The sequence below is a fragment of the Herpailurus yagouaroundi genome, unplaced genomic scaffold (genome assembly GCF_014898765.1).
Source record: "Herpailurus yagouaroundi ecotype Mexico unplaced genomic scaffold, PumYag 182, whole genome shotgun sequence".
Classification (NCBI taxonomy): Eukaryota; Metazoa; Chordata; class Mammalia; order Carnivora; family Felidae; genus Herpailurus; species Herpailurus yagouaroundi.
In genome coordinates, this window is record NW_024412413.1 from 5,982,323 (window position 1) to 6,005,339 (window position 23,017).

At 61.4% G+C, this 23,017-nt stretch overlaps 1 protein-coding gene across 1 annotated transcript in view; it reads left to right on the top strand.

Moving 5' to 3' along the window:
* SCUBE1 (signal peptide, CUB domain and EGF like domain containing 1) overlaps window positions 1-23,017 on the top strand; it is a 147,258-nt gene that overhangs the window by 74,020 nt on the left and 50,221 nt on the right. Inside the window, exons 6-8 of the mRNA XM_040491819.1 lie at window positions 12,867-12,992; window positions 17,061-17,177; window positions 19,688-19,777. Coding sequence (XP_040347753.1) covers window positions 12,867-12,992; window positions 17,061-17,177; window positions 19,688-19,777 — 333 coding nt within the window. The remainder of the gene's footprint in view (window positions 1-12,866; window positions 12,993-17,060; window positions 17,178-19,687; window positions 19,778-23,017) is intronic.

The window sequence follows — 23,017 nt, forward strand, 5'->3', positions numbered from 1 at the left end:
TGGTTGTCAGATGAAAGAGAGGACGCCGTTTCCACTTGGGTTTCAGGTAAGCAACGAATACTTTTTTAGTGTAGGTATGACCCACGTGCCATGTGGGACATACTGATACCTGGAAGTGTTTGTTGTTTGTCTGAAATCCACACTTAACTGGGCAGCTTCTGCGTCTGTCTGGCACGTGGGAGCCAGAGAGCCCTGGCAGCCTTGGGAGGAGGAGAAGGACACCCCAGACCTCAGGCCTCTCTAGCCTGGGCGGAGTGAAAAGCCTGCCGGGCCTCAGACGGGCTTGGATGTGCTCGTGCTGACGCCTAGTGGTCAGCAGGGGAACTTCAGGGGGTCGGAAGGGGAGGGGGGTAGCAGCGAGGTGACCCAGGGGCCGGGGAAGAGGGGACACGGGGGAGACAGGTCGCCTTCACGGAGCACCTGAGACCCGAGGGGCTTCACAGAGCAGGAGGCCGAGCCGGTTCCGGGGCCGCACACCTTCAGATGGGCCGGGATGGGAGGCGTGACGCCCACAGAGCTCTGCAGACGTTTGTCCACGCGTGTCTGCCCAGACCGCCGCGTGGTCCTCGCATCCGCTAGGCAGGCTCCCTCCCATCCCACAGAGGCAGCTTTCCGGGGGCGCCGGTGTCGGACCTGGTCCAGGCACCGGCGGGGCGCCGGAGGAAGGCTGGTGTCCGTCCCTGCTTTCCGAGAGGGCAGGCCCGGCCCAATCCCCCCCCCCCCCCGGGATGTCACCCGGGATGCCGGGAGCCAGCCACGTCTCAGCAGCACGTCGCACGCAGTGCCTGCCCACACGGTGAGCAGCGGTGACAGTGTGGGCCGAGCATCCCGCTGGCCTGGCTCGCGGCTTCCGCACGGAGGCTCGCACAGGTGGTGCTCTGCGGAGGCTCATGGAATGTGCGAGGGCCCGACGAGAGCCTCGTGAGCCGCCTCCTGACGTGGCAGAAAGAACGCGGAGCCTGAGAGCCGGGGCATCGGGAGCCCCAGGGGACAGAGTTGAAAGGTTCTGTGTAGACGCCGGGCTGACTGCTGCGTGACCCAGTGGAAAAGGAGGCTTTTGTCTAGTTGGTCTCCAACGTCCCTTCCAGTTCTAGCTTTCCAGAAAACTGGTCCCTTCTGGCTGTTTGCTGGCATGGAATCCACAGCGAGGCCGCTTCACTTTAGAGCCATGACTCTTGTCTACAACCGGTGCGCCTTGAACCCACCGCCCCGCAGGTTTGTGTTGAACACCCACGAGCGGCTCGACTGTGGTCGCGGCCCCTGCGAGAGCGGAGCCCGCGAAAGGCACAGAGGAGAAGCAGCCCGGTCTTGTGGAACGGTCTGGTGTAGAGGGGACCCGGCCTAAACATACGCGGGAAGAAAGTGCAGGTAGGCCAGTGAGCAGATGACAGGGACGGTGTTAGGAGTCCAGTCGCAGGAGGGTTGGACCTCCACGGCTGGCCCAGCTGGGCGGCAAGCGCCGGAGAGGAGGCGGCGGGCGTGCAAGTTCAGAAGGGCTGGTCCGTCCCGGCAGGGGGCCGCTGAGCCTGAAGGAAGGGCGGCCGGTAGTAGGAGGGCCGAAGGGTCCTGCCTAGGGGGCGTGGGGGTGGGGGGCAGTGAGGGAAGATCAGACCCACCGAGGCAGTGAGACACGGGCAAGGAGGAAGAGGGAGCAGAGTCCCCTGAGGGCCCCGAGGCAGCCGAGGGGGCCCCAGGCATGGTAGGTAGGGCGTGGGGCGAGCATTTGACCGCTGCTGGAGAGTGGCCCAAGGGGACCTTGTCCCTGCTGCACCACACGAGTTGGGAGAGCTCTCTCTGAGCCTCAGCATCGTCACCCCTTAGATGGGCCTGCTGACAGGACCTGTGCTCAGAGTCGTGCAGACAGTCAATTAGGGACATTCGCAAAGAGGCAAGTTGCACGGGGCCTGGCCTTGAGGGGCTCTGGGTAAGTGGAAGTCTGTGGTCTCCTGTACTCCCACTCCCCAGGTGGGGGCGCCCCTGGGGACGCAGCCTGGGCTGGGCTGGACTCCTGGTCAGCTGGGGGTCTAGCCCCGGGGCGGCCGGCTGCGGGCACTTGGGTCGGGCCTGGCATTGCCCGGGAGGGTGACGTTTCTGGGGCAGAGGGTAGGAGGCGGAGCCCTGCGTCCTTGCTAAAGCCCAGGCTCTGTGATGAGAGGCTCCTAGAGCACTGTCTAGGCACAGATACTGTTGGAGTGTAATTAGGGGAGCGGGGCAGATCCAGGCAGGCAGCTGGCACAGGGTCACGGTCGGCACAGTGACTGCAGGCCCCACCCAGGTCTGGGCCCACAGACAGATGCGCCCTGTTGCCCAAGTGTTGGTCCCTGTTCTGACGCAGAGCCAAAAGCCCAGAGTGGCCGAGCCCAGGTCCCTTGCCGGTGCAGCTGGGCTCGGTGAGCATTTCTCAGGTCTTCATTGCAGGCTAGGCCCTGTGCAGGGCACCAGGGTGAAGAGGTGACTCAGTCTTGGGCCCTGCCTCCTCAAGGAGCCCCTCGTCTGGTGGGGGGAGCCCAGCAGATTGCAGTTACAGTTAGTGTGCTGGGTGCCCTGAGAGCGTGTAGTGCAGGGGCTTTGGAGGCCCAGGCCAGTCCCCTAACACAGACTAGGGACTGGGCGGGGGGCGGGGGGGCGTTGATGAGTCTTTAGCAGTGGGATTTAGCAGTCAGATTTATGCTCTAGAAAGTTCCCTCTGCAGCTGTCAAAGGGTAGATCTTCAAGCCAAGTGGAACAGGTTCAAGTTTCACCTCTGTCACATCCTCCGTAAGTGACCGTGGGCAAATTGCTTAACGTCTGTAAACTCTATAAAATGAGGATAAAGTTACTTGCTTTGCAGGGTGACATTATAAAGACCTACAGTCTTGTCTTTGTCCCTACACGAGGCTGGGGCTGGGCCCTGGGGAGTCGGGGATGAACTGGGGGTGCTCCGGCCCTCAGCGAGCTCGGGCAAGGGTCTGAGGAGCATGGAGATTGGAGGGAAGGCCAGGGTGAGAAGTCAGCATCTTGGAGCAGCTGGCATTTGAGATTACTTGGAGGGACAGGACGTGGAAACGTGCACGTAGCCAGGGAGGGCAGGGGCTGGGTCATTCCGGTGCCCCAGATCACCGTGGGGAAGGTTAACGAACAGAAGGGGACGAGCCCGGGCTTCCCTCCCGTCCCCTGTCCCAGATACGAGTCTCCACTGCCTCCTGGAAGTCCCTGGGAGCACAGGTTCTGTGAAACTCGGGTTCTCCTGTCCTGCTCCGTGTCCCTTGGGCAAGCCACCCAACTTCTCTTCACTCTGTCCTCCTTTTCACTTGCAAGGTGGGGAGAACAGTTTACTCGGAGAAGTGCCCGGGAGGCTTTGAGGAGATTATTCATGTAAAGAGCTTGGCGTATACAGCAGGTGCTCACTGACAGTAGCCGTGGTTGTCATCAGCCTGCAGCGAGTTTCTGGTGGGCCCCTAAATCCGGCCCCCTGGATCCCCAGGCCTCCCCTCAGTGGTGACCTCTCTGTGCCTCGGCGCGCCCATCTGTTAAGTGGGGCTGATACCCTGGTGTGTGGAACAGCTCGGCACACGGGCAGCTCTGGGCAGTCGGGCTCGGTCGTGGTCGTCGTTCGAATCCCCGCTCCCCCAGTGGCCCATCCCTCCGTCGTGGCACGACCTTTCCATGTTTCCTTCATCCCCCTGGTTTTTGCCTGCCTCGCTTGGACGGCTTGCCTCGTCTGGGTTGGGGAAGGCGGCAGCGTCTTCCTGCCACCCCCGAAGGCTCCAGCCTCTTTCTGGGCTCCATAATTTTCTATTGATGAGGTCGAAGGGGAGGAGACTCCCTCCCTCCGGAGGTGGGGGGAAGGGCGGAGCAGGGTGATTGTTCTTCTCTCCCGGCTCTGCCGTTCCCAGCTCGCCTTCCCTTCCCGCGTGTTTAAGGGACATGGGTGCGGAAAATGATGTTATTGATGAAGTCGCCATAGCAACGACCCTCGGGGGAGGCACGCATTCCGGCTTTGTTATCCTGGGCCAGGGCAGAGAGAAAGGCCCAGCTCCTAAGTACAAACAGATTGGGCCCGCACCCAGCCACCCCCACCCCGCCCTGCTTGAGATGCATCCGTGAACTTTGCTTTGCCGAGAAGACGCGATGTGCACACTGGTTTGGGGCAGGCAGATTCTGCGGTGGTTTAACTGTGCACACTCTCGTGGAGAATCCAGACGTGATGGAAGGGCTTTGGGAAAACTAGGCCCTGGCGGGGAAGGGCTGCCGGGGCCCGTCCCAGGGCCCGGAGGAGGCAAGAATCGAGAAGGGGCCCATCGCGAGGAAGCCCTGGTCACCGGGCAGCAGAAGGCAGGGCCCGGGACCCTGGCCCTGCTCCCGAGGCACGGCGCGCGCGGCCCTGGCACGTCCTTCCCCACCCTGATCTAGCCTCCGTGTGCTTGCTCATGAGATGGGAGTGGCCGTACCCACGTCTTCGACTCATGATGAGGGCTCAGTCACACGAGAGCGTCGTCAGAGCCCTAGTCTCTATATCACGTGTTCTGAAAGACTGAGAAAGGGCTCCTGATTGTGTCCCAGACCCAGCCTTTCTCCCTCTCCCACGGCCACTGCCCTCCCCTAGGCTCCTTTGTCCCTTTCAGGGTGATAGCGCCTCCCATGTGCTTGTGGCCCGTGCTGGCTGCCCTCTGACAGCATCCACAGCTCTCTGCCACAGAAGTGCACCCCTACCCTATTTACAACCTTCCTGTGCCCGCCCCCCTCCCAGCCTGGGAGGCCCGGCCTGTGACTCAGCCACTTTTATATGGATGGAAACTAAGGCTCAGAGGGCCATGGTTGCCCCAGGTCCTGAGGGCAAGTGGCAGAGTCTGAAATCGGAGCCCGTGACGCGGCCGTGAAGCGTCTGTCTCCTGATCATTCCCCGCCCTGTCCTGGGCACAAGGAGACACTCGGTCGGAGTTTGCAGAGCATCATTAGATTCAGACGGGTTAGATCAAATTAGATTCGACCTGGCGGGCAGCCTGGCCTGACTGGCACCGGGTCCCTGAAGACCAGGATTTCTGGAAACGACTCTGAAACTCGATCTTCCTTCCCCTCTAGGCAGGGAGGTAAACAGGGCTTCCTGCTGAACTTGGCACTGTGGTTACTCCCCATATCAGGACGGGAGCCGGGCCCAGGGAGGCTACACCCCGCCCAAGGATGCCGTCTTGTCGTCCGGCTCCCAGGAGCACGTGCCGTGCAAAGGAGGGGCCGCAGGAGGACAGAGTCTGGGCCAAGGTCCCTCCGTTCTGCGGCTCATGGAGAGCCGCACCGTGCCCGGCCCCGGGCTTGGCCTCTGCCCTGAAGGAGCCTAAGGGCTGGCATCGGTGGAGACGGCGTGCCGGTTAGAATTGGCCAGAGTGCCCCGGCCCCCTCAGGGGAGCCGGGGTGGGGCTGCAGCACAGGGGGTGGGGTGGAAGACGCTGAGGCCTCTTCCGGCAAGGAGCCCAGGACCGTTCCCCTGGAGCGCCTCACATGCCGTGGGGTTCACCTATTCAAATTCTCTTACCCTCGGCAGTAGCTGTGCTGGTAATACTACCTGTCAGCTCACTGTCCTCAGGACAGCCCCCCCCCCCCCGGGAGAGGGCAGAGGGAGTGCCACCTTCTTTACCCCTGGGGCCGAGGCAGAGGAAGCCCCACGCCAGGCTCCAGGTGACGGAGCTAGAGCCCCATCCCCTGCCCGGGCCTGAGCCACCTTGGTCGAGCTCACCCGTAAGGTGAAGGACCGACGTGGGTCATCGTAGGTTTGGACTGTGTTAAGGGAGAGGCAGGGGGCTGTCCCACGCGTGACCGCGGGACTTGTCAGAGCCTTTAATGTGTGCTGTGGAGTTCCCGAGGTGCCGTCCCAGAGAACGCATGGCTGCGAATGCCACATAACGCTGTCACGATTCTCTGTGAGATGCTGTCAGGTGGGACAGCCTTCGTCTCTCCCTTCCTCCCTCCCTCCTCCTCTCCCACCCTTGTTCTCCTTGTATTCCTTTCACCCCTGTGCTGGGCACTGAGGACACAGACAAGGATAAAGTTGTCCGTCTAAGTTCCCCGTGGCGGCTGAGGAGGGTGACTTCGCAACCACGTGCACGTAGCACAAGGTAGACAAAGGCAGGAACCCGCTCTGTGCCACACGCATCACATAGTTCTATCATTCGGGTGTCGTGGCAACCCTCGGAGGTAAAGGTCATGACAACCCATTTCCCAGCTTAGAAAACAGAGACCCGGAGAAGAAGGCATCTGACCGGAGGCTCAGGTACAATGCATCTCAGCCCCAGCCCCTCTTGAGCCCTGCACAGCCTTCCTCGGGATGCTAGAGGAAGGTGAGCCCACCTTCCTAGAGGATGGTGAGCCCACGGGCAGGCCACCCTCTGGGCCCGGGAGCTGGCCCCTCCCTCTGGCTTTCCGCCTTCGGTGAGACCCGCTACGTGCAGCCAGGGTCCTGGGCACCGGGACGTAGCGGTGGACGAGGCCCCTTCCTTCCTGCGGGAGCTCTCTGGTTCGTGGGAGAGGTGGCCGCAGGTCGACGTGCATGGGGGAGAAACGGAGTGGTCCCTGCCTCCCACCCCATCAGCACTTTGCCGACTGGAAGGAAGAGACACGGAGCCAGGAGACTCGGTCTGTGGGGTCAGATCTACCTGACGCCTCCATCACGTAGCGGGGGCTGTGCCCAGTGCTGCCCGGAGGCATCGGTCTCACGGGCTGGCGCGTCGGCTCGTCGCTCAGCTGAGAGCCCGCGACCTTTCCGAGCGGTCATGGTGGGTGTGGGCCAGGCCTGTCCGAGGCCGCCCTGGTGCCTCCGGCCCAGTGGGAAGGCCGGCACGGCTGCAAAGGGAGAACAGGACTCAGAGGACGAGCGGGCGAGGAGTGTGGGGGGGGCGCGGGCCCCCCAGCCTGCTCAGGGAACCTCGTGCTGCTGGGAAAGGCTAAAGGGGTGACACAGGCACAAGAGTCGAGGCCTCGTGCGAGCCTGACGGTCCTGTAGCTGAGCTGAGGCTTCGCCCTCATGCGCGGTGGTAGCCGGTGCGAGGTCACGGGAGCCAGGGGTTACGTGCTTTGTTGAGGCGCTGCTCAGAGAGCTTCACGGAGGAGGAGGTGTCTGAACCGGCCTTGAATTTTAATAGGTTTTTAATTCCGAAGACAACCGCTGGTGACAGGCACCGCTTATTACGCTAAGGCTGTGCCAGGTTCCCAGTTCTGTTCACCCCGCGAAATGCTGCCAGTCAGCCTTCTGGGTCCCACAAGTGTAGCTCAGGGGCCCCGGGGTGGGAGAGTCTGGCTGGGGGCCCGGCAGCCTGGATTACAGTCCTGCCATGTGATCTGGGACAGACACTTCCCATCCGGGGGCCTCATTTTCCCCTTCTGTCTGTGAGATGGACGGACAAGATGGGCCACAGGGATCCATCTGTGGCTCTGCCCGCCACGCCGCACCTCTTCTCGTGGGCTGCAGAAGCCGGTGTGCCCCCGAGTGAGGAGAAGGTCGTGTGCTTACTGCGTCTGTAGCTGGTGGAGCCGGATTACGGGCACAGAGGCGGCCAGGTTCCTTCCAGGCCCCGGGCCGGCAGTCGTAGCCATCTGGGGAATGGTCGCTGACACCACGGTGATGCCCGGCCGGCCGCCGTGGCGGGGAGGAGCTGCCTCCAGAAGCCCTCGGGCCGAGAGGAGCCCAGCCTCACGGGAAGCCAGCTGTTGGTGGCTGGTCTTCTCGGCTGCTTGCTCCGTATCGGCCTGTTTCCCAGCACGGTTGCTGCTTGGGTGTGAGGCCCAGACCCGTGTCCCAGACCCCCGTGGAAGAGGGGAGGTTATTCCATTTCCCTCCCTTCGTGGAGGATCCCCTCCCAGACAGGACTTAACATTGGACAGGGAGGTCACTGAGAAGGCTCAGAGCTCAGCCTGCCCCCAGGGCCCGGCCAGAGAGTCATGCTGAGCCCAGAGAGGAGAAATCTGGCCACCGTGTCAGTGCTGCGAGTGAGGCTGGGGTCCGAGGAAGGCTTCCTGGAGGAAGGGACGCAGTGGCATTTGGCCTTATGGAGCGAACACCTTATGGGGCACCTCACGGGTTGACCGTTTCCTGTAGCATCCAGTCTGTGGCAGGTGCAGGGACAGAGACACCCCCTTGCCCCAGCAGAGGCGAGAGGTGATGAGTGCCTGAGAATGGATGGGGGATGGGGACATAGCTTCAGGCCCACCTGCACCCCCAGGGGTTCCAACAGCAAGGTCAGGAGTCAGCACCCACCCCATTCTCCTCCGCAATGACTCTCCTCTCAGCCAACTCTCCCCTTGTTTTGGAAAGTATCGTTTTTAATTAAAAAATGTGTTAATGTTAACATGTGATAGATTTTCAGTTTCTATTTTTACAAATACAAACCGCCCCATTTAGTTTCCAGGATAGCAGATGTTAGCAGCTATAGCACGTCAACACGTGAACAGAAGCTCGCAGGCTCCCGTGTAACGGTCAGAAACGTAAAGCGGTCCCAAAGCCCTCTCCGCTGACGACCCAGCACTGGCCCTGCGCTCGGCTGGAGGAGAAGTGCCCCGTGCCTCGGAGCCTGGGTGGGGAGTCCGCGGTGGGTCCCCTGACCTCACTCAGGACTTTAGGCGGAAGACGGGGGTCTCGCCTGCCTCTCCCACAGTTGCCAAGGCCACTGAAGTGGACACGTTTGAGGTCAGCCCATCACTGGTGGGGTTTGGGGCCCGCCCTTCCAGCCCCAGTTTCACTGCTTCCACGTCGACTTAGACTGGAACTCCGGATCACCCCCCAAATTATCCTTTGCCAGCGAAACAGCAACAGCGTGGCTCATTTTTAAGTCTGGATTCTCAGAAAGAAAGACTGCCTGATTGCAAGGCCACAGTGGAAGAAAAAGCTGAGGGACTTCTAAAGCCTTGAACTCGGTTTAGCAGCCGAAGTTCAAGGCCACATCCGCTCCCCAGTGACAAATTTATGGTTAGTGATAATTAGCAGGGTTTCTGGTGAGTCGTGTTTCTTTGGCTGGGAATGGAAATTGAATCTCTCTCTTCACAGATGAGCCTGAGCGCAAACAGGGGCCCTCAGGCTCTTCCCAGTTTAGGGAGAAAGCACAGATCCGTTTGAGTGGCATCGATTGCCTGTGCCAGCCCCAGGACAGCCCTGGGCGGTTAATACGGAGGGTGGTGGTGTGGGGGTCGCGTGGGGTCGCCATCGGGAAGCCCTGTGGAACCGGTGCAGTTTGAGACAGGCCTAGGATTTCGTTTGTGGAAGACAGGAGGGGCGAGGGCGTGGAGGGGGCGGTGCCAGGGGTCGGTCAGCAGGCAGCGTGAAATCACAGGCTGGAGTGCGAGTAGGAGGCGGAGGGAGACGAAGCTGGGAAGAAGCCCGAACACCAGCCCCTGTACCTCATGGGCGCCAGGGAGCCATCATCAGGGTGGTGGTGGTCAGGGAGGCCCCTTGGGGGCCACCCCCCACTGGCCGGCCCCTGGCCAAGGCGGGAGTCTCTCGGAAGACTTGATGAGAGACAGCATATGTCTCAGTGGCCCGTGAGATCCCCTCAACTGAGAGCCTTCTCCGAGGGGGGGGGGGGCTGCTGGGCCTAGACAAGGTCCCCGTGAGGACCTCTCTCCAGATCCGCAGAAGATCCCGGCCTTCAGTGCCCCCATAGAAAGACCTAGCGTCGGAATACCTACGCTGTCTTGTCTGTGGAGCACAGATTATCATTCCCGTTTTACGCAAGAGACTCAAGAAGTGAAGCAATTTTTTCTGAGACACGCAACCGGGAAGGAGGCCAGGCCCCTGCCCACAGCTGCTGCCTTGGCAGTGACCGAAGAGAGCCATGCCACCTTGGTGAGGCTGGCTCTCGCCGGCTCGCAAGGGCCGGCTGTGCACCGCTCCCCAGCTGCACCTCCAGGGACCTCTTCTGGCGCTGGGCGTCAGCCATGCTAGGGCATTCGCACCCCGGCAGCGGGCTGACCCTAACGCTCACCCCGAGCCCCGTCTGCACCCCCACTCCCGGTTCCGCGTCGCGCAGCGCCCCCGTCCGCCAGGCGTGCACGGGTGCTGTTGTGGACTTTGGCCAGAGGAAGGGGCTGTCTCTCCGGATGAACTTGAAGCTTCCTACAAGGAGCCCTGTTTGTTCCGCTGCTGGGTCGTTGGTCACGCTCTACGTCTGTCCAACCGCGTGCCTGGAATAAGTAAGGAAAGTGAGGTGAAGGAACAACATGGGTAGTCAAGTCAGGTGAAACCACAGGTCAGCACGCTGAGCAAAGTGCAGGTTTTACTCGTGGCCATTTCTTCATTTTATTGATATTTAGACTTTTTAAAACTCTCTGTTGTGGGGCCTCTGGGTGGCTGAGTCGGTTGAGCTACTGACTGCGGCTCGGGTCATGATCGCCGGGTTCGTGAGTTTGAGCCCCGCATCGGGCTCTCTGCCCGCCCAATAAATAAAAATTTAAAAATACATCTTGGGGGGCGCCTGGGTGGCGCGGTCGGTTAAGCGTCCGACTTCAGCCAGGTCATGATCTCACGGTCCGTGAGTTCGAGCCCCGCGTCAGGCTCTGGGCTGATGGCTCAGAGCCTGGAGCCTGTTTCCGATTCTGTGTCTCCCTGTCTCTCTGCCCCTCCCCCGTTCATGCTCTGTCTCTGTCTGTCCCATAAATAAATAAAAACGTTGAAAAAAAAATTTTTTTTTAAATACATCTTGGTTGTAGCTGCCAGGGTTTTTGTGTTTGTTTGTTTTTTTTAATTTTTTTTTAACGTTTATTTATTTTTGAGGCAGAGAGAGACAGAGCATGAACAGGGGAGGGGCAGAGAGAGAGGGAGACACAGAATCGGAAGCAGGCTCCAGGCTCTGAGCCATCAGCCCAGAACCTGACGCAGGGCTCAAACTCAAGGACTGCGAGATCGTGACCTGAGCTGAAGTCGGACGCCCAACCGACTGAGCCACCCAGGCGCCCCAAGGGTGTTTGTGTTTTTAAATAGATGTCAGATCTCAGTTGCCCGCCCCCCGCCGCCACTACCCATGCTTAAAGTGGACAGGGTCAAGACTGAGCCAGTCCTGACACACACGTGGGCCACCTAGGGGAAGGGAGGCCCCCATGTGTCCCCGCCCATGGCGTTCCTTCCCTCAGTCCAAGGCTGGCTCCTCTCGGGTAGGACTTGGAAGTAAGGTCTCAGGGCGCTGTGTGGGCGGACAGCAGCTCCTCCTTTCATCTGCCCTTAGCCTCTTGATGGACTTGTGACCTACAACCTCTCACTTGACCCCAGTGACCTCATAAATCCTGGAAACTCCTCACAAATCACCAGGAAGATAAACATCAACTGGGGTCAACCGGAGGGGTTCCGAGCCACTCCAGTCAGGCTCCCGGGGTGGGGAGAATGTCCCAGGAACTACGGGTGACTGAGGAGAGAGGCAGATGGCCCACCCCAGGCGCTCCTCACTGTCCCCATTATGCCAGAGCCCTCAGGGAACATTTCCATGTAACTCTCCGCGAGCAATGACTGGAGGCCAGGCCTCTGGAGCCTCGAGGTGAATGATCCATGGTCCTTGCCCTGGAAACTCAGGGTGGCCCAGCTCTCTGCGCTCCACAAGGCCTCTGGGCCAGGAGTGGGAAAGAGGTTTAGAGTCTGAGGTGCTGGTCCACGTCCTTGTGATGCCTCTCAGCGTACCGTGGGCCTTTGGGCCGGTGTCTCAAGCATGGTTTCCCCACCTCTGAAGGGAGCGCTTGCCTTTATAGGGGCAAGGAGCCCGAGCACATTGCTCCTGCCTAGGGTTTGGAGCCCCAGTAGAGTCTCGGGGAGCCTGGAAAGAGAGGAGACAGGAACACAGCTGGCCTTGTGAGGGACAGGGCTTCTGAGCCCGGCCGGGAGGACGAGTCGGAAAGGCCCGCCAAGCAGGTGCGACAGGGGCAGGGCTCCAGCTACAGGGTGGGGACACAAGCAGGTGGTGGGGTGGCCCGGCCCCAGGACCCTGGGGCAGGCTCCCCTCTCTGATGCCTCCCAACGAGCAAGGCGGGGGGCTGAGTCTTCGCAGAACAAGGCAGCTGAGGTCTACAAACATTTGCCTTGAAAGAGTAGCGTCTGCCAACCAGCAGGAGCCTCGGGCTGAGATTGTGGCAATGGTGACCCGCGTGCCCCGGGACGTGGAACAGGCTCCAGGGGGGTACAGGGGCATACGGACGAAGACGGAGGTCGTACGGGGCTCTGCGTTTGGGAGTGAGGGTTCCTCGGGTCCTGGGGCACGCTGCAGGGACCGGGGACAGAGACAGACCCCCCTCTGGCATCTGGGCGGTGGTGTGTAGGTCAGGGCGTGGCCGTGGGGCTGGTGAAGACGAGCCTCTGCCACCCTGAGGTCCAAGAGAGTAGCACGGCTGCCTCTGACTCGTGCAGGAATGCGGTGAGGGGTGGCCGCGCGGGGCCGACGGCACCTCCCAGGCCACAACACATCTCCTGACTGCTGCTGCCACCCCCCCCCCCCCCCGCCGCGGTCCCCTGACCCGTCAGCGTCCCCTCGGGGCCCAGCCGCCTGCTGCGCAGGGCCGCGTGCCCATCCGATGCAATCCGAAGAGTGCTGCCTGCCGCCATCGTTTGAGATGCCACCGCGCCTGCTTTAGTAGAGAAGCGGTCCGAAGCCCCGACCTGAACTCGGTTCCGTAATCCGACCTAGGGCGGGACCGCTTCTTCCGTGGGTCCCCTGGTTTCTCCCCAAGACCTCTCCAGCTGGACGGCTAGGTGCACACCCCTCCGTGCGCGGACGGTGCACATGCTAACGGCGGCCCCAGAACGCTGCACTTGATGGTGACGTTTTAGAGGCCGCCTCTCTTCAGCCTGAAATTTTCTCTCTCTTCTCTCCCCCCGGTCCCCTCTCTCTCTCTCTCTCTGTGTCTCTCTCTCATCTGTCTCTTCCCAGAGGGTATGAACTGCATGAACAAAGACCACGGCTGTGCCCACATCTGCCGGGAGACGCCCAAAGGTGGGGTGGCCTGTGACTGCAGGCCCGGCTTTGACCTTGCCCAGAACCAGAAGGACTGCACACGTAGGTGGATGGAGGCAAATGGGTCAGACATCCCCACGCGTCTCCTGCCATTGCTTTATTGGGCGGTGGGGGGATCTGTCCAGTCGGCTGGACGTTTCCCCGGGAGGGCTCTCCGCCCCTCGGGGTCGAGAGGAGGGCCAGGTCCCTGAAGAGGCCTGGGGAGGCATGAGGGATGAGGGCTGTGATCGCTAGACACGGCGGTTTCCCCACCTGGCACGAATCACCGACAGCCCCGGGGCAGGACCCTGCTCAATAGCCCTGCCGGTGCGAGCTGTGACCCTGACCCCAGAGACCCATGGGCCCCGAGCCGAGCCCTCCCAGGGTATGGAGGGCTGTGGCACAGAGACCTACAAGCCCAGGCTTCCCGGTGGGCCAGGGTGGCCCTTGGTGACAGGATGGTATAAAGAAGGAAAGGAGCTTGGCGGGGGAGGGGTCCCAGCCCAGCCCGCGCTGACCTCATTTCCAGGATCACAGATCGGAGCTTGCAGGCTGCCCCCGAGGGGCCCACTGTAAATGGTGATTCCCTGGGAGATCTGGGTTGAATGAGGCCTCTGGCCAAAGGTGCCATTCAGGACCAGCTTGGAGGTCAGCCCACGGGGCACAGGTGTCATTCAGCCCCTTAATGTGGTCCTCCCCGGGAGGACTGGGAGCCCGCAAACGAAGCAGGACCGTGGCCGAACACACGAGTCCCCAAGAGCGTCAGACCCAGCTCCCAGCAGCTGCGTGGGGAGTGGCAGGTTCAGCCTCGGCTCACTGGGCAGCTGGGATGCCCACCGTGGTGCCGCGTTTGCTCTGTGTGTACGAAGAGCTGAGGGAGGCCGGTGCGCCTGCTGCCCACGTCTGGCCAGAGACTCCTGCTTCATTCCAGCCCCGCTCTGTGACGCAGAGAAAGGTGTGGAGGAGTCCGAATCTGATTCCCGGTAGAGAAAGCAGCCCCAGCCTTGCCACTGAAACAGGAGACTGAGCTGACCAGCGCTCACAGAGAAACTGGCCTTGCTTCCATCCTTCGTTCTGTGGAGAAGACAGCTGGCCCTCGCCGGCCTGTCGACCTTAGTCCGTGACTGTCATCAGCTGTTCTGTGGGTGGCCGCCACACCTTTCCCAGCCCATGCTCCTCAGTCACCAAGGTCTTGGGGACCCACATGCACTAGACATAGTCCCTGTCTCCAAGGAGCTCGTGCTCCAGCCCCCACTCGTGATGCGTCCTTTCCCCGAAGTGGAGATGCTTCCTTCTCCCCAGGCACGTCCCGAGATGCGGGCAGCCTCCCTCCTTGTGGCCGGCCTTTCCTGTGGGGCCTCACAGATGAGCGTGTGGGCGGTCACCACGGGCGAGTGCCCGGCTCCAGCCCCAGGACTTTGCCAGGCCCTCTGTCCTCTGCATCGGACAGTTCCTTTAACTACAGAGAAACCCGCTGCGCCTGGTGCCCTTCAGAACCGAGAGTGCAGAATCGCAGCTTTCTCAGTCCTCCGGACCAAGGCCAGGGACAAGCACGTGTGCACCGGGCAGGCTTGTTGACAGGCTCAGCCAGAAGTAAAGAGTGTTCCTTCCACAGCAAGACTGGCCAAGCCTTGAGCTGGGTGCTGGGGAGAGAGCTCTGTGAGCCACAGGCGGTGGCTGGGACCCACTGAACCGTCTGGGATGAGCACTGCAAGGGGACAGGTTGCTCAGAGGACGTCTTCCGAGGGGCCGAGCTGATCTGAGAGGTCAGGGACAAGGCAGGGCCCTCTGTGAGCCGGGAAGTAACCCCCCCCCCCACCTCCCCACCCTTCAGCGAGAAGACTCAAGCCCTCGACCCGCATGTTTCCTGGTGAAAGAAATAGAAGCCCCGCCCTCTCTGCTGGCGGGGGCTCTGTATAGCCAAGGTGTTTATAGAATCGGATACCGGTCCTGGGGGCAAGGAATGGGTGACCGCAGCCCTCCTGTGCAGGGAGGGTTAGCATAAAGTTGGCTCTGAGGCTCTCCCCCCGGCCCTTGAGGCCGACTGAGGTCTAGGAAGTTTTACATCCGGATTTGGGTTGGGGGCTTAGCCCGCCTCCGTGGGCCAGCAGGACCGCAGGGCCTCGGCACCCAACTCTTCTATCCAGAGTGCAGGGCCCACGCCGGGGCCAGAGGGGCTTTTTCCATCCCTTCTTGGTGGTCCCGGAGCTCAAGGTGCCAGCACGCACTTCCACGTACAAGCTGTGGGCGCTCTCGGTGCTCACTAGCCCGGCCCCCACGGTCCATGAGATGCGGGCACGCCCGTGTGGGGGAGCACGGGGCCCTCAGCACGGCCCTCCCCCAGCTTGCCTCAGACAGACCTTCGCCCTCGGAGTCGTTTGCAGGGCGCGGCCCATCTCCTGAAGCCCAGAGCTTGGAAACAACTGTCTGCGGTGTCCTCACGGCCTCCTCACGCCTGCACCCCTGCCCTCTGTGAAACGAAGCTTCTCTCAATCTGGGGAGGTGCGTGACGTCCAGCCCGAGGCGGGGCTGTGCCTGGGGCTCTGCCCTCACCTGAAATCTGTGGCCGCCTCTGCCCTTGGCTTCCCCGGGGCTCTTCCTAGGCAGAGAGCTGAGCTGTTTCAGAGACGGGAGGCTGCCGGGCTCCCCGGGAAAGCTGAGAGAAGAGATGCTCCTGTGGAGAAGGGGCCAGAGGGGCTCCGCACTCCAAGTCCCCGTTGTGCTTCCTGAAGAGTTGTGCACGTCCTCGAAATGTCACCCCGGAGGTTGGGTTCCTCCTCCAGACGGGACGTTAGCTCCCTGTGGCAGAGGCAGCCCAGCAGAGCCTGTCCCTGGTTGCAAGGACGGCATCTGAGACACTGAGCAGAAGCCACTCTCTTCGTGTCCTCCTCAGCCGGCAGGGAGACGGCACGTGTCCAGGCTGACAGGGTCCCCGCCATCGCTGGGGACAGACGCCCTGGAGGCTCTATGCCGTGCCCTGGGTGAGAGGGGTGCCTGGGAGAGGCGGCCGCGGGCCTCGGTTCTGGAATGCTTGGGACCCGTCGTGGGGAGCTGCCACCCGAAGGAGCGTCATTAATCCAGACTGCCACTCCGGAATCTTCGGCCCCTCCGACGGTGGTTGGCCTGAGATTTATTTTTGCATATTTGATCATCACTGGGGTTCTGCCAAATACATGAAGAGCGTAAGATAGAATTCTAGATAAGTGGTTAAGGTGCCAGGAAGACAGCCCGTCCTCAAGGCCCTGGGGCACCGTTTGCATACAGGCGATGGGCACCCTGTCATCTTACGAGCTGAGTAAAGCGGGGGCTGCGAGAACCCCTCGCACAGAGATCTCGGATCTCCTTCGGCTATACTTCTCACCCTGAGACGGGATAACAAGCGGTTTTCTTTTAAATAAACCAGAATTTACCTTCTCCTACCTCAGACTGGCTGTGTTTTGTTCGGCCCCCTTTTAGCCGACCCGGGTCGCTGATGCCGTGAAACGTTCTAAGACTCTGTGAGACGCTGCAAACTACGTGACGTGTTTCCATAAGAGGTCATTCTCAAAAGCGCACCTGAGATGACATTAACGTGCATATGTTCTGTCTGTTTGAACACTGCCTCCGGGGGATCCGGGCTCTGAGGGGATACGGGTGGAGACGGCCGCTGGGACTAGGAGGGAGCAGACTTCCGTGGGGACACCCTCCCGCACGCGGAATGAGTGTCCCCCTCGCCACGGGCCCGCCACCTCCCTCCCTCGCCTGGCAGGGCATGCCCGGCATTAACAGACACTTGTCCCGTCCAGACAGGCAGTGTCGATGTGCCCCTGGAACCTAGGAAGGATAAAATTGTCTCCCCTAGCGCTTTCTTCCCCGAACACCATCCGCGTCTGTCAGCTGGAGCCGGCCCTGAAGCCCACGCGACCCGAGTCCACCCGTCCTACCCCAGTTCACGCCCAGGGAGCGAGCAAACCCATCCAAGACCCTGGTGGGGCTGAAGTGCAGGGAAACGTGTGCTTACTCGCTGTTTATCTTATGCCGTCACTTTGCACCCCGCCCCATCCCTTAAGAGAATCAACCAGCACCGATAAACTAATCCTCTTTGTTGTTGTTCCTTTTATACACACGTATGTACGCTTTGGGCCTAACTAGTAACCTGTAACTATGGAAACGGAGGCTGCCAGCACAGCTGTGAGGACACAGACACGGGCCCCATGTGTGGCTGCCACCAGAAGTACGCCCTCCACTCAGACGGTCGGACGTGCATCGGTAAGTAAGTGTGCCCGGCACTGGCACCCGTGCGCCCCCCCGCCCCCCCAGGGTGCACCGTGTGGCCCTGCCGTTGGCCAGCACCCCACCGCGGCCCGGTTCCCAGGAAGTGAGCCTGAGGGAGCAAGAAAAGGAGCACCCAGGTCCCCACCGAGGGGGCCGGCAGACGTCCCCGAGGGAAGCCTTCTGTAGAGACTTACCCAGGGCCATCCAGCCACCCAGGACCAAGCACCTCCGCTCCGTGTCACTGTGGGCTCTCTGCGGGTCCTCCTCCTCAACAGGGGGGTGGCCTGTGGGGAGGAGGAAGGTGTGTGCGCCCGAGGAGGGGACCTTCTGTCTTTAAAGCGCAGGGGTTTCCCTCCCGATACGGGGACGCACAGCACATACGCCTAACCTGCATCTTGGCCCCACTAGCGACGTGAGCTGCCCGCCACAGTCTAGAAAGCCAAGGGGTTTGCTCAGAAAGCGGCTCTAAGTCTTCATCGTCTACACCAGGGGAGACGGACGGAAGAATCCCGGGGTAGGGCGGGGGGGACTCTGGGTGTTTTTAGCTGCTTCCGCTCCTGAGCTAACGGAGCTTCCCACCCAAACATAACAGCACATCTTCCAGCTGAGAAAAAGAAGAATTCAAAGTTGGCACCCACCCACCTTTGTCCATCCTCTGCTTTCTTTCCCTCCAACGTCAGCCAGCCTTAGAAGCCCACGGTCGGTGGTCACGTCTATTCTTTTTAAGGGCGGGAGCGGGGGGCGTCTCTTCATACTGACTCTGAAGATATTCACACAAGGAGTGGCCAGCAGGCAGGGCCGGGGAGCCAGAGTTTGCTGCCGCCTTCTGTCCCCGCGACTGCTCCCTCGTCCTGTGAGGGGCCGAGCGGGGGCGCCGGGGCCGGGGCCGGCCCCCAGCGTCTCAGCCTGGTCCCGGCTGTCTCCCAGGGGCTGCTACCTGCGTGGTTCTCCCTTCCTCTGTGTGGTCTCCTCTCAGACGGCCGTTTTGGTTTCATCTTATCTCATTCCTCCTGCTTTTCTGGTGATGGTCCCTGATTGCCTGTCTTGTCTGATAACCGACGTTCATTAAGCATTTTCAGAGCCAAAAGCCAAACCGAACGAAACAACCAAAAAACGAAAAAAAAAAAAAAAATTTTTTTTTTTTTTTTCAAAGCAAAACCTGGTCTCAGACTAGTGTCTCTATTGCAGCCTGATCCCATCTAGAACCCCCCCTCTCCCGCCTCTCTCCCTGTCTCCACTGTCCTGCCGGGGGGGGCCCCCCCAGGGCCCCCCAGCCCCTTCCTGTCTGTCTGCTGGGTCGCCCTCCCTGTTTGTGTCTGCAGCGCAGCGGCCCCCGCCGGCCACGGGACCAGCGCACTCAGCCGCCGGCCAGACACCCACCCAGCCTCGTCTCACGCATCTTGTCTCTGTCCACCTGCCTCGTCGTTCCTCATTTTTTTACCTTTTAGCGTCTGCCGCATGTCAAGGCCCCTGCCTAACTCTCCTCTCTGACGTAACCTCCCTCGCCCCCTCTTTCCCGCCCCTCCCCTTAGCGGTCCTCCTCCTCCGGACCCAGCTCCTGGGCCATCGCCCCCCGCGGGCCAGGAGAACCACCCGTGTGCCTCCGCTCACCGCCGCGCGGGCTCCCCCCCCCTCGGGAGCCCGTGTCCCCACACACCTCCGGCCGAGCCGAGGACCTCCTGGCCACTAACCTCACGTGCGCCTCCAAGGGCAGCATCGGGGCACAGCGTCTTGCCCGACGGCCAGGATGCTGCCGGCCGGCCCGCCTCTCTCTCCGCACGCTCCTGAGATGACTGGCCCCTCTCGCGGCCCCTGTCAAGCACTTGAATGTCTCGCTCTAGTCCTCTATAGACAAGCAGGCAACCAGCGCTGCCCCAATCGAGCCCCTGTTCTGTCTGTCTGTCTGTCTGTCCGTCGGACCGGGTCCATCGCTGTGCGTGTGTTTGTTCTCCCGGGTGTTTTGTTCTTAACTTTGCATGAGTGTCTGACGCACGTCCGTGCCCTCGAGACGGGGCGTCTGCTGTGCAGGCACAGCCATCACCGGACCTCGCGGCCCTGTCCCTTTGTCCTGTGCCTCGTCCTGTGCCTGCCCGTCCAGCCTGAGCCGGGGTGTCTGCAGTCACGTGTGTCTGCCCGAGCGCTGAGGCCGTGCCGTCTGCTTCCGCGGCCCCCCGCGGCTGGGTCCGTCCACTCTGACCTCAAGCCGCCTGCTCTGTCTGTCGGCAGATGGGCCCCGCGTCCCGTCTGTGCCCTCGTGTGGTCGCCCCGCCCCCGCCCCCGCCCCCGGTCCGCACCCCCCCCCCCCACCCTGCCGCCTCCTCGCCCCTGCCCTGACCACGCCCTTGGAGGTTCCCGGGATCGGCCCCTCGGCGCAGACGCCGCGCCGGCCCGGCACGCCGTGTTGGCTGTGTGTGCGCCACGCCGGGAGGCTGACTGTCTTGGGCCGCGGGAAGTGGGCTCTCATTAACCAGCGGCTCCGTGTTTGTCCCTTACTTGTGTTTTAGAGAAGGATGAGGCTGCAATTGAGCGCTCTCAGTTCAATGCCACGTCAGTAGCTGATGTGGACAAGCGGGTGAAACGGCGGCTCCTCATGGGTAACACTTTTCTTCCACTTCCTTTGTTGTACTTGCACCCTTGTCCGTGTGCGTGCGCGTGCGTGCGTGCTGCGGTGTGGGGCCGGGAGTGCGTGCTGGCGTGCGGGGTGTGCGTGCGTGGGGGGGGGCCCCCCCCGGCGTGTGCCCGCGCGTGCCGTGTCCGAGCGGGGGGGGAGGGGGCTCCACTCCAGATGTGAACTCGCTTTTCCCTCGTTAAAGGTTTTGCCCTTCACCAAACACGTGTATCTCTCTGTGTGTTTGTAGCAAAGAACCCAGAGCCAGTGTCTGGGGGCCTCTGCGGGTAAGGAGACCCCTCTACCCACCGTAAATGCCCACATTGGCTGTCGGGAGCCCCGAGGTCAGCAAAGCGACACTGAGACACAGAAGCAAAGGAGGGCATTAGCGCAGAGCAGCGATTCAGGCAGCACAGTGCCTCTCGGTCTCCTTGCCAAGGAGGGAAGCCACGCTCAGGGCGAAAAAGACCCATCTAGATTCAGGGCCAGGGGATCTCCGGGGCCTGCTTGATAGTTGGGAAATCTGCTACCCAGAGAGGAGAGGACCGTTAAGGTCAAAGCAAGACTCACTCGGCCCCTTCCGGCCCCAAGGCTCCTGACTCTGTGAACGACCCAGCCTGAGGTGGGCATACGGGGACAGCCCTGGCCCATTTTGTGCCGGTCCCGCTTCAGGCCCCCGCTTGTCTTGAGGGGGCAGGTGTGATGGCGGCTGCGCTCCAGACACTGGCCCCGGGCTGGACCCAGATTCTAGGGAGGCTCGCCCGGAAACGGCTGGCGCTGCCCAGGGTGGCCCGGGCGGCCTGCTGGTGTGGCTGACCCTGAGCAGGGGAGGGGGGAGGAGGAGGAGGAGGAGGAGGAGGACCCGGCTGGCTGCTCGTCCATCGAGCTCAGGCTGCGGAAGCACGGGGCAAGTCTGCCCCTCATTCATCCATCCCCCTGCCCTCAGCTCTCCAGTTCTGTGCTTGCTGGCCCCTGAGCGGTGCCAGCTGCCCGGGCCTCTGGAGCACAACCGTAGGGTCGCTTGGGACTGTCACACCCTTCCTTGTGGCACACCAGCCTGGGGCGCTGTGGGTCAGGTGGTACGTTTCCTATGTCCCAGAGGAGGAAACTGAAGTTCGTGGGGTCCTCTGGCTTGCCCGCAGTCACATACTACCCTTCGCAGCTGAGCTTAGCCCGAAGGTCACGGCTGTGTGGCCCATCCTAAGCGTCAGGGTCCCGGGGCCGTGGAAGTCAGAGCCTCGGGGTCCCGGAGAGGTCACCTAGTTTCATGGTCCTCATACGGACCTCAAAAGAGTCCAGGCATCTAGGAAGAAGGGAAACGTAAATGGGGCCACGGGAGGGACGGGGCCTTTCGTGCTGGGAACTAGGCTTGAGGACCCCCTCCCTGGTGGAGCTTCGAGGAGCAGAGGAGAGCCGGGCTGACAGTGTTCTGTGAAGCCTGAAGTCCATGCCGGGCAAGACAGGCATCGCCCTGCTTCTCAAACAAGAACGCTAGGGTCCAGGGGGTCTGGAGGATTCGCCTCTGGTCACACGGGCAGACGGGACTTCTGTCTGGAAGTCCCCTCTCCACAAGCTCTCTGGACGGGACTGTCATGTTGACTTGGGCTGTCTGGGCTGGCCTGGGAAGGGCTGGAAATGGCCACGGGGTGGGCTTGAAGGCCTCAGCGAGCAGGCGTGCCCACGACTCTCCAGGACCCAGAGCTAAGTAACCATCCTTGAGGGTTCCATGAAAGGCGCCGTCTAGAGCACTGGTGAGCCCCTCCCTCGAGAGCCCGTAATTCTTAGCACCTGTCTCCTCTGAGAGCAGCCCATGTGGGACAGACTTGGGATCCTACTGAACTTCAGGCTCTAATTAGCAGCACTTGGCGAGGACGGCTGCTCCCAGGCTGTGTGAACGGAGGCACGACAATGGAGAACGAGGGAGGTCGCCAGCCCCGTTGTCCCCTGTGCTGGTCAGAGCACGCCTGGGGCATCACATTCAGAGCCCAGCCCTGTGTGGAAAGAGCAGCGTAGACCGTGAAGGGAACCAGAGTTGGATGGGCATCGTTGGCCGGTGTGACGGAGCCTGTGGCTGGTGGGCACGTGAGCCCTCTTTGGGGTCCTTGGAGGGGATGCGGTAGAACAGGCAGAGGGAAGGACCTTGTTCTGTGGCCCAGGAGCAGATGAGGGAGGCAAGACACTGAAGGGTTTGAGGGCAAGGTCCGACCCTGGGCCACCCAGCTCCAGAGTCTGCCCCCCTTGACCCGGATCCTCCTGAGAGGGCAGAGACTAGCGAGGAAAGGCAGAGCCGGAATGCCCTGGAAACCGTCTGCTATGAGCAGTGCCCATTATAGTCACGGTACAGGCTTCCGCCAGAGCAGGGCACGCGTGCTGCAGTCCCCCGGTGGCTGAGATGCCAGTGACCTTCCTGTGTCAACAGGGCTCGTTTTTAGGGAGGTAGGATAAGACTGAGCGCAGGGTGGCGCTTGGCGGCCCCGTGAGGCCCCGTGAGCATGCGCCACCCCGGCCCTGTCCGTGGTGCCCCACGTCAACGACAGACTGGTTCTGCAGCCTCGGGGTGACACCCCCTTCTCCGTGCCACAGAGAGGGTGATGGTCTGTCACAGAACAGCCTGGGGCCATTCAGGGCTACAGAGCCCTGCCCCACCCTTGGGGTCCCGGCTGCACCCAGCCGTTGCTGTCTGTAGTTACCCCCAGTCACCGAGCACAGGCGAAGAGCAGGGGCGGTTACGTTTCCTTTCAAGAGGCTCCAAATACGTAAGGGATTTTCTGTTGACATTAAAATCAATTGAAATATTTGGGCTTGAGGGTTGGAGTGATAAATTTCAAATATCTGGCCGACTTGTGCGAAGCCCCTGAACACCCCGCTAAGCTTGCCGGGGCCCCTGGGGCCCCACTCACAGCAAGACTGATGAGGCGCTGTTTTGTTGTTCGTGTCAGCCCGGGTCTTCGGTCAGTCCCTTCCCCACAGTGTACGTGGGTTGGATGCCGTGTTAGCTTCCTGTTGCTGCGAACAAGCTACCGCAATCTTAGGTCTCTTAAAACAGCACAATTCGTTGTCTCCCGCAGGCCAGAGACCGGACTCAGGACTCACCGGGCTAAAATCAAGGTGTCAGCAAGGGCTGCATTTTTTTTCTGGAAGCTCTAGAAACTTCTAGAACCGCCCACATTTCTTGATTTTTGGCCACTTCCTCCGTCTTCAAAGCCGGTAGCATTGCATCTCCCTG